Genomic DNA, 13,766 nt, shown 5'->3' on the forward strand with positions numbered 1-13,766 from the left:
ACTAAGAGGAACTCAAACTAATTAGGAGAAGGGTTTAGAAATCAAGATTACCTCAGAGAAGCTATGAAATGGAGGATTGGGGGATTTTCTCTACCGAATCCTTGAGGAGAATTCTGAGGATTCCATTCCCATTAAAGTGTTCCTCTGGTGTGGGGGTTCAATGGCAAGCAACGACGGCTCGTGGCGGCCACCGGTGGTGGAAAAATGAGGTTTTAGGGTTTGGGTGGCGTTTTGGAGAAGAGGAGAGTGAAAAATCGTATTTTTCATGCTGAGAAACGTATTTATAATCTGCAGATCTCGCTTAGCGAGTTCATCTCGCTAAGCCGGAGTCCACTTTTCGTGCTTAGCACAAGAATTTGGACTTAGCACAACTCCCCATGCACTAGGGCTCGTTTAGCGGGCCGAAACTCGCTCAGCGCAATTCCCTCTCGGGTTGGAATTGCACTTAGCACGCCATTCTCGCTTAGCGAGAGACCAAAAGTTGTTATTTTCAAAACCCAATTTTCAAACTATGGAAACATGTCTTAAGAAGCTCCAAACAAAATTCTAGGACGATCCAACGGTTAACGAATCCGAGATCGCAATTTTACTGAACTAGGTTTAGGTAAAATTTGAAATCTCATAATTTCAACTTATCTCAACAAAACTCCACATAACTCAACATCCACATCAAGAATTTCACACATGACTAATTCAAGCCTTACCTCAACTCATTCAAGTCTACCATATAGTCAAATAACATGATAAATACAATTAAACATCAATTTATAACTTGTAATATTTCAGGGTATTACAACTATTGTTAGAATGGGGTTTCCTTTGCATGATGGGATGCTGAAAAAGGATGTTGTATGAAGGAATTCGATCATTGTCGGAAAAATATTTTGAAGTTCTTTTTCTATTTTTCCATGGGTTTTGAAATTAAGAACTCAATACTAAAAAAGGTATTGATTTTACAAAATTTCAAAACTAAAAACAGAAAGCGACCCCAAACAGGGCCTTAATAAAGGGTCATTATGTTTTAGAATTTCAAGAGTTAGAAGATAATAAAGAGTTTCCCCTCCTGCCACCTTCTTATGGATTGCTCCAAAGAACCAATTAAGATTAAAAGTTGTGGTCCTCTTCCTACAAGTTTATATCTAGCCACCAATTTCAGCACCCCCTTCCATGACTTTCTCGATTCCCTCTCCCTTGTCATAATTAGCCCTAAGCACTCTCTACCATAATGAGTTATGCTCTCTTTTATACACTATCACCATTTTTATAATAAAGTCAAATTAAATGCTCTAAAATTTCTTATTCCTAAACTTCATTATTTTATTCCCATACAAACTTTGTCCTACACAAGAAAGTAAAATAATCTAATCAACTTTTAAATTCATATAAGGCTTAAATATATTTTTAGTCATTCAAATTTGAGTCACTTTTACTTTTGGTCTCTAAATTAAAAATTTATTCTTTTTAGTCCCTCAAATTCATATAATGTTGTATTTAATCCCCTAGAGTGAATTTGAGGTACCAAAAAGAGTAGATTTCTAGTCCTCCAAATGACGTTGAGAGACTCAAAGCAACATTCCATGAATTTAAAGGACTAGAAAGAACCTATTTTAATTGAAGGACCAAAACTAAAAATACTCCAAATTCAAGGAATTAAAACATATTTAAATCTTCATATAAAGTTTTCTATTATTAAAAGATTAATTTCTTACAATATATATTTTAGGAAATAATGTGATAAGTTCCATTCTTCCATTATATATATATATATAAAATGCTAATGTATTCAGTTTTTTTCTAGTATGAGTGCCTTAACAACCAACACCATAAATTTTGGACAAAAAAATCAATAAGATTTTTTATTGTAATGACTTTAGCTTAAGGATATTATAGTACTTTACAATTCAATTTACATAATCATTTCTCTCCCTTCTCTAACCAACATTAATTTTTTAAAACACTATTTCCTCTCTCATAAACATTAAATTTCCAATCCAAAAGAACATTGTGTCAACATGCCTTTGGGCCCACTTAAGTGTTGGGGCCATTCTAATCCAAACCCAATAAACAATAATGTGGCCCATTTGTTCTAGGTTTTCATCTTTGGGACACTTGATTAGTTGATCTCTCTATTTGCTTTCAACCTTCAACACTCGGCGTTTATGATGAAATAGAAACCATCACTCACCTCAATCTCAAAGCTCCGTTCCAATGACATTCATGTTCTAATTAGCCGAAGGCTTTCTTGAGCTCAAGGTTCGTTCAATACGGAATGCTATTGATTCTCGCCCCTTTCCCTAAACCCTAATTCCCCTCGGCCATGGTAAGATCCCTAATTCACACTTTCATTTCATAGTTTGAAATTCGCGTCGTTTTGGACATATGATTATCCAATTAGGCTCTCAAAGCTCTCCATTTGTTCCTTTCCATTTATTTATTTTTTTACTTTCAAGAGCTTCTTAAAACTATATTTATCACAATTTTTCCTTATAAAGATAAGGCACAAAAATTATATCAAACATTATCCTTAAAAAAGTTGAGATGCCTTATTTTTTAGTTTGATTATTGTAACATAATTTTACTTGCCATTGGTAATTTTTATAATTTACATCTCACACATTAGCATAAGCATCCATTTTGTTTTTGCCAGAACAGTACATTGACAATGACCATTTTCGGTAATTTGGGTTCTTTTTTTTCTCAAGTTTCAACACCATTTGCAACATTTTGACATTCCATATTCTCTAGTTGAATAACCAATGAACATTGTTTTTATATCAAATTTTCAGCTTGTTCTGTGAGTTGTTGTAAAGGCTCTTCATACCTGTGTTTGACTCCTACGGGAAAAAAAAAAAAAATCAAATTTCCGGCATGGATAATTCAAAGTTCAGCATGATGGAGGTGAGGGAAGATTTCATGGTTTCAGCAACTGGTGACAGTGAACCAACTTCGAGAAGTGCTTATTTTCTGAAACCCCTTGCAAATTCCCTTGATGGACCAGTTTCTGAGGTAATTTCATCTTCTATGGCTATGCCACTGCCACCTGTGTTTGATCCAAAGCAGTGGCCTATGGTGGTTCGTTACAATGGATGGCACCACCCAAAACCGAAGTGGGTTGAATGGGTGGATACCCTTCAAGTTAGATATCAATCACTGTGGAAGAAAGTTGGCATCTTTGATGCCATTATGAGCACCAAGTGCAGCATAGCGAAAAACCAAAACTTGTGTGTTGGGATTGCTGAGAGGTGGTGTCCTGACACAAACACCTTCTTGTTTCCATGGGGTGAGGCAACAATCACCTTGGAGGATGTAATGGTGTTGGGGGGTTTTCCTGTTGTTGGTGATCCTGTCTTCACCACACTTCAAAGCCAGGAAATGAGAAAGGTGGAGGAAAAATTGAGTCTTGCAAGAATGGAACCTTGGAGGGAGAAAAAACATAAGGTTACTACATCAGCATGGATGGATGCTTTTGTCAACAGTGGGACGCGGAGCGAAATAGAGCATGAAGCATTCCTTTCAACTTGGTTGACAATGGTTGGCTTTTCTCACAATGGCTTGGTGAATGAGTGTGTTTTCCCTATTGCCATTCTTCTTGCTAGAGGGTATCCCATTGCTTTGGGACCAGCAGTGTTGGCTAGCATATACCATGATTTGACTTTGTTGAAGAAAACAATAGTTCGTTTGGCGGAAAAATCAGTACTTGATGATAAATTGGAATTGGTGACAACTCTTCAGTCTCCCTTTTACTTAATTCAAATTTGGGTGTGGGAAAGGTTCAAAAATTTGCAGCCACAGCCCAAACTGATCAACCATGAGGACCCTGTGTTGTTTAGATGGCACAAAGTTAAGGCCTTGGAAATTGATAATGTAAGATTAGCAGTGGAATCGGCTATGGATCATTTTCGATGGCGCCCTTATGTGCAATATGCTGGCACCGGCAAGTTCAAGGTGTATTATCCAGAAAATGAAACTTTGGTAATACTTGATACAGATTTGGATAAAGAACCTACAGGAATACTAGCCTCTTTTGTTGCATGCTTGAAAGTTTCTCTGCTTGTTGGAATTCAGTCTAATATAGAGCTGTATCTGCCGCATAGAGTTGCTATGCAATTTGGAATGGATCAAGATGTTCCAAGTTGCGTGCCTATATTCCGCGGGACTAAAGAAAATGCTTGGAAAAATTACTGTCGGCCAATATCTGATACACATTTGTATTTTCCTGCTAGGCTTTTTGAAGGAGACGTAACAACACGCTATGCAACGTGGTGGAAGCAGTTAGTACCGAGTTGTCATCGTGATTTTGTGAAGAATATTGTGAGGCGAAAGAGAAGTCTGATGTCTCATGTATCAAAAGCAAACAAAAATTCTGGTAATGATGCTGATGTTCCACCTGGTTTTTCTCCTTCCAAAACTCTTCCTTCTGGAAATTCTGGTCAAGATGATTTGCAAGCTAATGAAAATATTGATGCTGACATTCCAACAAGGTTTAAGAGTTTGTCGAACCCAATTTCTTCAGCTTCTACTGCAGATTATGAAAAGGCTAAGAGGATATCATCACTGACAAAACCAGCTGCAGAAGATACCCCTGAACCATTGATGAGTGGTTTGGATGAGCAGTTTGAAGATGCAAATGGAAGAAAAGAATCAAGGCCTAGTGAAAGCTGTAGTTGTGCATCTAGAGAAAATTTAATGGATCTAGAAGAGAGAATTAACAGGCTGGAGGAAGTGACTAAAAAATTAAAGATGAAAACTTTTGGTCATTGTTGAATAATTATTAGTGTATCAAACGAAATGCTTAGCACTTGTTAATACTACAGTGTTTACAACTACTACATGATCTTGTAGGATTTTAGTGCTGGTATTTTTTTGTCTAGGTTTCACAGTATTACCCACCAACATGTTTATAACTTAGTAGCTAATTTGTAGAATGCAGCTTAGCTATTTGGATCTTTGCTTATGGAGGTTCAAGGAATGCTAGCAAAACTTACTTCAATAAGATATTATCAGAGTGTAATTCATATGAGACCTTCTATGTGCGTGATTGAGTATGCGCTAGGTTGTTTCAAACATGGATTTTTAATTTTAACTAAATTTGGGCCAATATTTAGTTCATGTGGTTTTGCTTTTTTTGCTCTCTGCAGCAGGATTCTAATGCCAAACTTGATTCTGGTAGGAAGCAAGAAGCTTGTTGTTTATGCAATGAGTTGGTCCAATTTTATGCTTCTGAACTGTATTTTTTCTTCTCATTCTTATTTTCTCCTCCCTTTTCATATTTTGCATGATGTCAATTAGAGGTCCACATTTGCTTTGTCTTCTCTCACTTCTAGGTTCTTTAAATCTCAAATTTTTCCTTCACTTGCATTTCATATACTGCTTTGTATATTGATTAACTGGAATCAAATGGATTATTTTTTCAGATCAACAAGGATTACTACCGTGTGCTTTTGTAACTGGTTGAACTGTATTTTCAATTTTATTTTCTTAGTTTCTGTAAATTGTAGTGCCATTTTCTTTGTCTAAATTTCTGTAAGCAGTAGTGCAAGTTTCATTATCTAAATTTCATTGGTAAACAGATGCATTCAGTAACACATGCTATTGTTAGTTTTAGTTTAAGGTTAAGGTTTAATCTATCTATGCTGTTTTACCTTCCAATCGCTGGTTTAGCTTTGCTGTTGCTATAGTTGCATGAACTAAACCAGAAATAAAAGAAATCTGGCATCTGTAGATAGACACAATTGAGCATCAATCTAGCTTTTTAGGCTGAAAGAAACTAAATCTGGATTGAGAAAATGAAAAATATATCTTGGATAATGGAATGGGAAAGTGCCTCTTAATCTAGCCAACTGCAATGCCATGGTGGATTTTACAGGTTCTAAAGTGTTTCTATTCATTGCACTTTTTTGACAGGACAGGGGCATTTATTTTTGGTATTTTTATTTAATATTTTAAATGCACAAATTACAAACTTTCAAAATATTTTATTTTTTATTAAAATAAATCATAAAATTTTGTATAAAATATTACCCACCATTGGTCATTGGATGGAAAATTAATTGCATCTTGTGAGGTTCAGTCTTGAATGAAGAATGGGTCTAAAACCTTGTAAAAGATACAATTTCCATTATAGATCAAAGATATCCAACTGATGAAGGAAAACGTATATGGCCAAGGAGACAAACAAAATTCCAGAGAATCCAAGGTGTTAATAATAAACAAACTTACGCTATGTTTAATTTTCTTTTCGGGCGATTAAAATTCAGTTTGAAGAGTATATTATCTTATAGAAGTTCGATGTAACTATTATTAGAGTATTTGAATACTAGGTATTGAGAATCTTAATCTTATTTTGATATATAAAAGATTAATGAAAGTATATAATCTTCTATTATGTTTCGAGACTTATCCAACTTATTTTTATCATATATTCTTGTGTACATTTAATGATCACATAATATCCTCTGAAAGACTTTATTACTGTTCTATTGAATTGAGATAAAAAAAATGGCCTTGGTAAAGATGCTTACTAAGATACAATAGATTTCTATTAGTTAAACTTTTTTTCCCTTTAGAAGGAATGTGAGGAGAGGTAAGATGATGAATTTTAACGAGGAGGAACATTGAACACTTATTATAAATTAATAATGTTAGAATCAGATAAATTTATTAATTTAGAGAGTTATTAATTCATCGATAAATTAATAATTATTAATTTAAAGAGTTTTTAAGTGATTATACTATACATACCAAACAAAAAGACAAATTAGTCTATGTCTCTTAGAATTACGTTGTAACGAATCTTGGGACTCAATGTAAACTAGTAATTAGTGTATTCACATTCACATGGAGATCAATAATAACTTTTGAAGTACAGGAAATGTAAACAAGATGAACAAATATGTTCAATGTATTCATTGTTCAAATGAGAGTGTAATATTTCTTTTTCAGTTTTTATGAATTATTAATTTATGATTTTCTTGGGACCAAAAATTATAAAGGGATCTCACGAAAAATTATTATCTTATTATTTTATCGAGTTTTTCAATTTTTTATATTGGCCCATGTCGAGACCGGACAAATTTATTATTTTAAAAAGTTTATTAATTTACCGAGTATTAATTTAAAGAGTTTTTAGTGTATTTGGTTCACAATAAAAAGGGGAAAATGAAGAAAATAATTTTATTGAGAAAATGAAAGATATATCTTGGATAATGGAATGGGAATGTGCCTCTTAATCTAGCCAACTGCAACGCCATGGTGGATTTGACAGGTTCTAAAGTGTTTCTATTCATTGCACGGCTTTTTTTTTTTTTTACAGGAAAGGGGCATTTATTTTTGGTATTTTTCTTTTGGGTGGTGGATTTCAAATTAATTACGGAAAAGAGATAAGTAATAATAGAATAATAGGTGTTATGATTTCTTATAATTTTTTATAATTTTAAAGTCGTAATTAATTTTTTTTCTTGTAGACTTCAAAGTGTTAAAAGTTTTTTTTTTATTATTTTGGTACTACAAATTCAAAGTCGTAACACTCTTTTTTATTAAAAAAAAGTTACAAATGTTTTCATAAAACCTTTTTTTTTATAAAAGTTCTAAATTTTTTTACGGTTATTTTATTTTGTTTTATTTTCTAATTTTTTAAATTGCAAAATAACTTATTTATCTAATTATTAAATAAATAATTTAATTTTACTTATTAATATTTTTATTTGATATGATGTATATTTTTTATGGCTTTATTTAATATATCATATATTTTTTAATGTTTTATTATTTAAAATATATTATATATCTTTAATATTGTTTAATTAAAATATTTTTACTTATTTAAAATTTAGATAATCTATTTATAAAAATAGATACTAATTAAAAGGTGATACTAAAATTTTAAAATAATTTAATTTAAAAAATTGATGACATTTAAATATTAATGTTTCTCTTTAATTTGTATTATTTATTTTATATTAATGCATTATATTAATTTTAATTTTAGTATTTATTTTTATTAATAGATTATCTAAATTTTAAATAAACAAAAATATTTGAATAAAACAAATTTAAAAACATATAATATATTTTAAATAATAAAAAAATAAAAATATATATAACATATTAAATAAAACCATAAAAAATATACACCATATTAAATAAAACTATTAACAAATAAAATTAAAATTATTTATTTAACAATTAAATAAATAATTTTTTATAATGTTAAAAAATTAGAAAATAAAATAAAGTAACCGTAAACAAATTAAAACTTTTATGAAAAAATGGTTTTACAAAAATATTTATAACTTTTTTTTAAGAAAAAAGTATTAGAATTTGAAGTCGTAATAAAAAAAAATAAAAAATAAAAAAGCTTTTATGACTTTAAAGTCGACTTCAGTTAAAAAAAATTTCTAATAGGTGTTACCACCCTGACCCATGAGTCGATCGTAACACCTTTGGGTAATTAATTTGAAACCCACCCGAAATGAAAAAAAAAAAAAAAAAAAAAACCCGTTTGCGGTCAAAAAGACTTCATTGCATATTGTTAGAATGCAACATGCTGAGTAATTGAGTAGCTTTACTCATTGCATGTAGATTTTTGTATTTGTACTCATTAATAATTAGAAAATACACATTGTTATATCTATGTCCGATAATATTTTAAAAAATTGATTATTAAATACTTACTAATTAGGAATAAGTCGATGTCTAAATTATAATTATCTCCATATCGAATATGGTCATTAATTTAAAAAATATGATTATTTCTATATCGTAACAGAATATTTAAAATTGATTGTTAAGTATCTATTAATTTGAAATGAAAATTAATAAAAATATGAATAAAATATGCTTATTAATTAAACGTCAATAGATTGACAATGATTACGACAAAAACAAATACAAAATTGAAGTTGTTTAAATAATGTTAAAATTGATACTGTAATATTTAAAATTACTTATTAAGTACCTACTAATTAAGAATAAATCATCGACTAAATTATGATTATTTTCATATCCTAATATAATATGGTTATTAATTTGAAAATTATGATTATTTCTATATCCTAACATAATATTTAAAATTGATTGTTAAGTATCTATTAATTTGAAATGAAAATTAACAAAAATAAGAATAAAATATGCTTATTAATTAAACGTGAGTAAATTGACAATGATTACGGCAAAAAAAATACAAAATTAAAGTTGTTTTAATAATATGTTAAAATTGATACTGTAATGTTTAAAATTGATTGTTAAGTACATACTAATTAGGAATAAGTCAACGTCTAAATTATGATTATTTGGATATCTTAAGAGAATATGGTTATTAATTTGAAAATTATGATTATTTATATATCCTAACATAATATTTAAAATTGATTAAGTACCAATTAATTTGAAATGAAAATAAATAAAAATACGAATAAAATATGCTTATTAATTAAACATTAATAAATTGACAATGATCACGGCAAAAATAAAGACAAAATTGAAGTTGTTTTAATAATATGTTAAAATTGATATTGTAATATTTAAAATTGATTGTTAAGTACCTACTAATTAAGAATAATTCAACGTCTAAATTATGATTATTTCGATATCCTAAGAGAATATGGTTATTAATTTAAAAATTATGATTATTTCTATATCCTAACATAATATTTAAAATTGATTGTTAAGTACCTATTAATTTGAAATGAAAATTAACAAAAATACGGATAAAATATACTCATTAATTAAACGTCAACAAATTGACAATGATTATGAAAAAAAACAAATACAAAATTGAAGTTGTTTTAATAATATGTTTAAATTAATACTGTAATATTTAAAATTGATTATTAAGTACCTACTAATTAGGAATAAGTCAACGTCTAAATTATGATTATTTCGATATCCTAACAGAATATGGTTATTAATTTGAAAATTATGATTATTTCTATATTATTAATATGGTCTCCTTCCCCAAGGGAATTAAATAATGACATCCAAAAATTAAATACAAAACAAAGTTACATAAATTTTTTGGCAACAAACAATTGAAAAAAGGTAATGGATTTTGGACTTAAATATTCACCTGGACTCCTCTTCATCCCATAACATCTGCTTTTTTAAAACAAAAATGATGGAAAACGAACTGATCTTAGTTTGGTTTTTTAACAACTAGACTCCTCTTCATCCCACAACAAACAAAAGACCAAAGAAGGCAGCACAACAAACAAATGATGGAAAATGAAGGTGTAAACGGACTAAAAACAAAAATAAAAAATCATTTCAACAAAAAATGACCAATGGACAACAAAGATTTAACCTTTTATATTTTGAGTTTTCAGAAAACCTAAAAAAGATGTACCAAATGATGCATATCTAAGATGAAAAACACTTCCAAACAAAAAAAGATTTATGCATGTTTGTTTCAGAAAGTCACAACACCAAAATAGGCACCGAAAGATAAAGATGAAAACAGACTCAAAACTAACAAATGAAGAAATGGGGAAGAAATGGTATAGAAAACAAACCTATAGTTACGGTTGGGGGATACCTATGACTGGTGTTCTTTCTGAGAGTTGTCGTTCTCATATTGTTTGTTGTTCTCGGCCAAGAACATAGCACAAGTGCATTCAGTATATAGAAAAGTTAAAGATGGTAAAGCAAACAAAAGAAGAACATGCAACAAAAATAAGGGAAACATAAGGATCTGACAGGCAAAAATCCCAGGAACCGAAAAAGGACGATAACACAAAAAATTGGGTATAGGAAACAATGAGCACGTTGGAGAAGGCTCATGAACACAAAAAAGTTTAAACTTTTGTTGCGAGAAGTCAGGAAACAAAATAAAGGCAGAACACCCAAAAAAATTTAAGCTTTTGTGTTTACAAACCTGTACTCATGGAGTTTTTGAGATAAAAATCGCAGTTTTAGTGTGTTCTTCCACCTTTTCTGTATTCATAAAAAAAATCAACATGCCAAAAAATATATTGAACCATTAGACCACCAAAAAAGGACGAACACACAAAAAGATGGGTATAGGAAACAATGAGCACATTGGAGAAGGCTCAGGAACACAAAAAAGTTTAAACTTTTGTATTGCGAGAAGTTAGAAAAGAAAATAAAGGCAGAACACCCAAAAAAAATTAAGCTTTTGTGTTTACGAACCTGTACTCATGGAGTTTTTGAGATAAAAATCGCAACTTTAGTGTGTTCTTCCACCTTCTCTGCATTCATAAAAAACATCAACATGCCAAAAAATATATTGAACCATTACACCACCAAAAAAGGACGAAAACACAAAAAGATGGGTATAGGAAACAATGAGCACGTTGGAGAAGGTTTAGGAACACAAAAAAATTTAAACTTTTGTATAGCGAGAAGTCAGAAAACAAAATAAAGGAAGAACACCCAAAAAAATTTTAGCTTTTGTGTTTACGAACCTGTACTCATGGAGTTTTTGAGATAAAAATCGCAGCTTTAGTGTGTTTTTTCACCTTCTCTGCATACAATAGCGATTAATAAAAAAAATCAACATGCCAAAAAATATATTGAACCATTAGACAAAGGCAGAATACCCAAAAAAATTTAATCTTTTGTCCTGCGAAAAGTCATAACACAAAACAAAGGTAGAAGACGCAAAAAAATTGAAGCTTTTGTGTTACAAAGGAAGAACAATAGTCAGCCACGTCAAATAAGCCCGAGGAACACACCAAAATACAATTTTTTGGACCGTCAGAACCACAAACCAAAGGAGAAATCAAATACATCACGCAGAAGGATAAGATAGAAAAGAACCCAGAAATCATTTTTTGACCAAGCAAAAAAGCTTCAGCCTTTGGGTTTTCCTCACGGGAGAGAAAACAACGGCTTTACCAAGCAACAACCTTTCGGTTTTTTGGCCAAACCAACCAAATGAAAAAAGAAAACCCAGCAGGATAGGAGAGAAAAGAACCCAGAAGAATGGAGAGGAACAGAGGGTTCAAAAGAATGGAGAGGAATGGAGAGGAACGAAAATGGGAAACGAAGAGTTGAGAAGCAATGGGAAATAGAGAGGGTCAGAAGCAAAATTCAAAATGAAACGTATGTTGGAAAATGCAAAAGCCTTAGGGAACAAAATTAGTGCATCGATAACTGTGCAGCATGTTGGAAATGTAAATGCTTGGGGTGGGTGTCAAATATTAATAATAATAGTAATATTAATAATAATAATAATTAATAATTAAAGTTTTTAACACTGTACCATGATTAAGACGTTTTTGGGCGAGAATTTGGGAGCCTGAATGGACGACACGTAAGCAAAAAATGTCACATCAGCCAAGGACAAGGCCTTATTTGTATAATGATAGATGATGGTCAATTCTGCATCTTACTTAATGCTGGTATGTTATGCATGTTCCTATAAGAAAAATTGCCTATCCAAAACCAATAACATTGGTTGTGGATAAGCATGGATTTCATGCATCCAATTGTCAGATTATGCTTCTCAACGCATGGTGTTGCCTGAGTTGCAAAAAACACTAATATAGGAACTAATTGGTTGGGAGAAACAATTGGACTAACAGCCAGCAGTGTTCAATTTTTTCTTGAAATTGTATTAATTTAAGGAATTACTGTAAAGAACTTGATGACTTTCAAAAAAAAAATAGAACTTAATGATTCACTCTATCCAAAATGACTTTGCAAATTAAACCCCGACAATATTATATATTCACAATTCACTGGTGTTTACCCATGCACATAAATGTGGGACTATAATTTTGACATCGTCACAACTCTGGTAAGTGTTTCTGAATTCTGAAATGGACGATCTATTTTGAAAGGAAATTGTTATTTGTCCCAATCATCTATCTTTATACAAATAAGGCCCTGACAATGCTGACATGGTCATGACAGTGCTTACATGTCGCAATATTACGCAACGCAATTCCCGCCCAAAAATGTCAACGTCACGCTGCCTTTATTAATTTTTGTATTTTGTATTTATTGGGCTTCAGTTACCGATGTCATCACACTGCCTTTATTAATTTGTCTTTTGTATTTATTGCGCTTCAGTTACCGATGCCGTCACGCTGCCTTTATTAATTTTTATCTTTTGTACTTATTGCGCTTCAGTTATCGACGCCGTCACGCTGCCTTTATTAATTTTTGTCCTTTGTATTTATTGCGCTTCAGTTACTGATGCATTTTTGTTTCCAAGAAGGTTGTATTTCCAATGCGCTCCTGTGACCGATTGGGTGTGGGGTTAGAGCGACATTTCCAATTCCCTCCTGTGACCACTAACCCATTTCCATTTCCCTCCTGTGACCACTAACCCTAGCTACACTTTCCTTTTGTTTTCGAAAACAAGAAGGAAGCCAAGGGATACTGATCGAAGAATCCAGCAAGCGGAGTACATGTTTGTTTTCTTTCTTTGATCGATGAAATAACTAACCCCCAACGCTAGGTAAAGGTTGCTTTGCTTTGCTTTGCATAGCAAAATTTTGCGATTTCTCAGTTTGTTACCAGCAACCTCAGTAAAGGTTGGTTTTCTTTGGAGGAAAAACAAGAAGGTGAAATAGGTATCCCTAACCATAAGTACAGGTTCGTTTTCTATACCAAACTTCGTGATTTCATAAGTTTTTATTTGTAATGGTGCGATATTTTTGTTTTGCTACCCTTTTCAGCTCAAATCTACATCATTGCCTTCATTTTTTATTTTATGTGTTTCCGAAATGTTTATGCTGAAATCTTTTTGGTGTGGTGGCTTCGTTTGTTTACTTTATGGTCTTTATTATTTTCTATACCAA

General features: G+C 31.3%; 1 protein-coding gene across 1 annotated transcript; it reads left to right on the forward strand.

The window, feature by feature from the left end:
* Positions 1-2,129: 2,129 nt before the first annotated feature.
* LOC102666627 (uncharacterized) lies at positions 2,130-5,246 on the forward strand. The gene is made up of 2 exons (XM_014762618.3): positions 2,130-2,320; positions 2,787-5,246. Exon 2 carries the CDS (start codon positions 2,869-2,871, stop codon positions 4,762-4,764), a length of 1,896 nt encoding a protein of 631 aa, XP_014618104.1. The 5' UTR covers positions 2,130-2,320; positions 2,787-2,868; the 3' UTR covers positions 4,765-5,246.
* The last annotated feature ends 8,520 nt before the right edge of the window (positions 5,247-13,766 follow it).

The sequence above is a fragment of the Glycine max genome, chromosome 10 (assembly GCF_000004515.6).
Source record: "Glycine max cultivar Williams 82 chromosome 10, Glycine_max_v4.0, whole genome shotgun sequence".
Taxonomy (NCBI): Eukaryota; Viridiplantae; Streptophyta; class Magnoliopsida; order Fabales; family Fabaceae; genus Glycine; species Glycine max.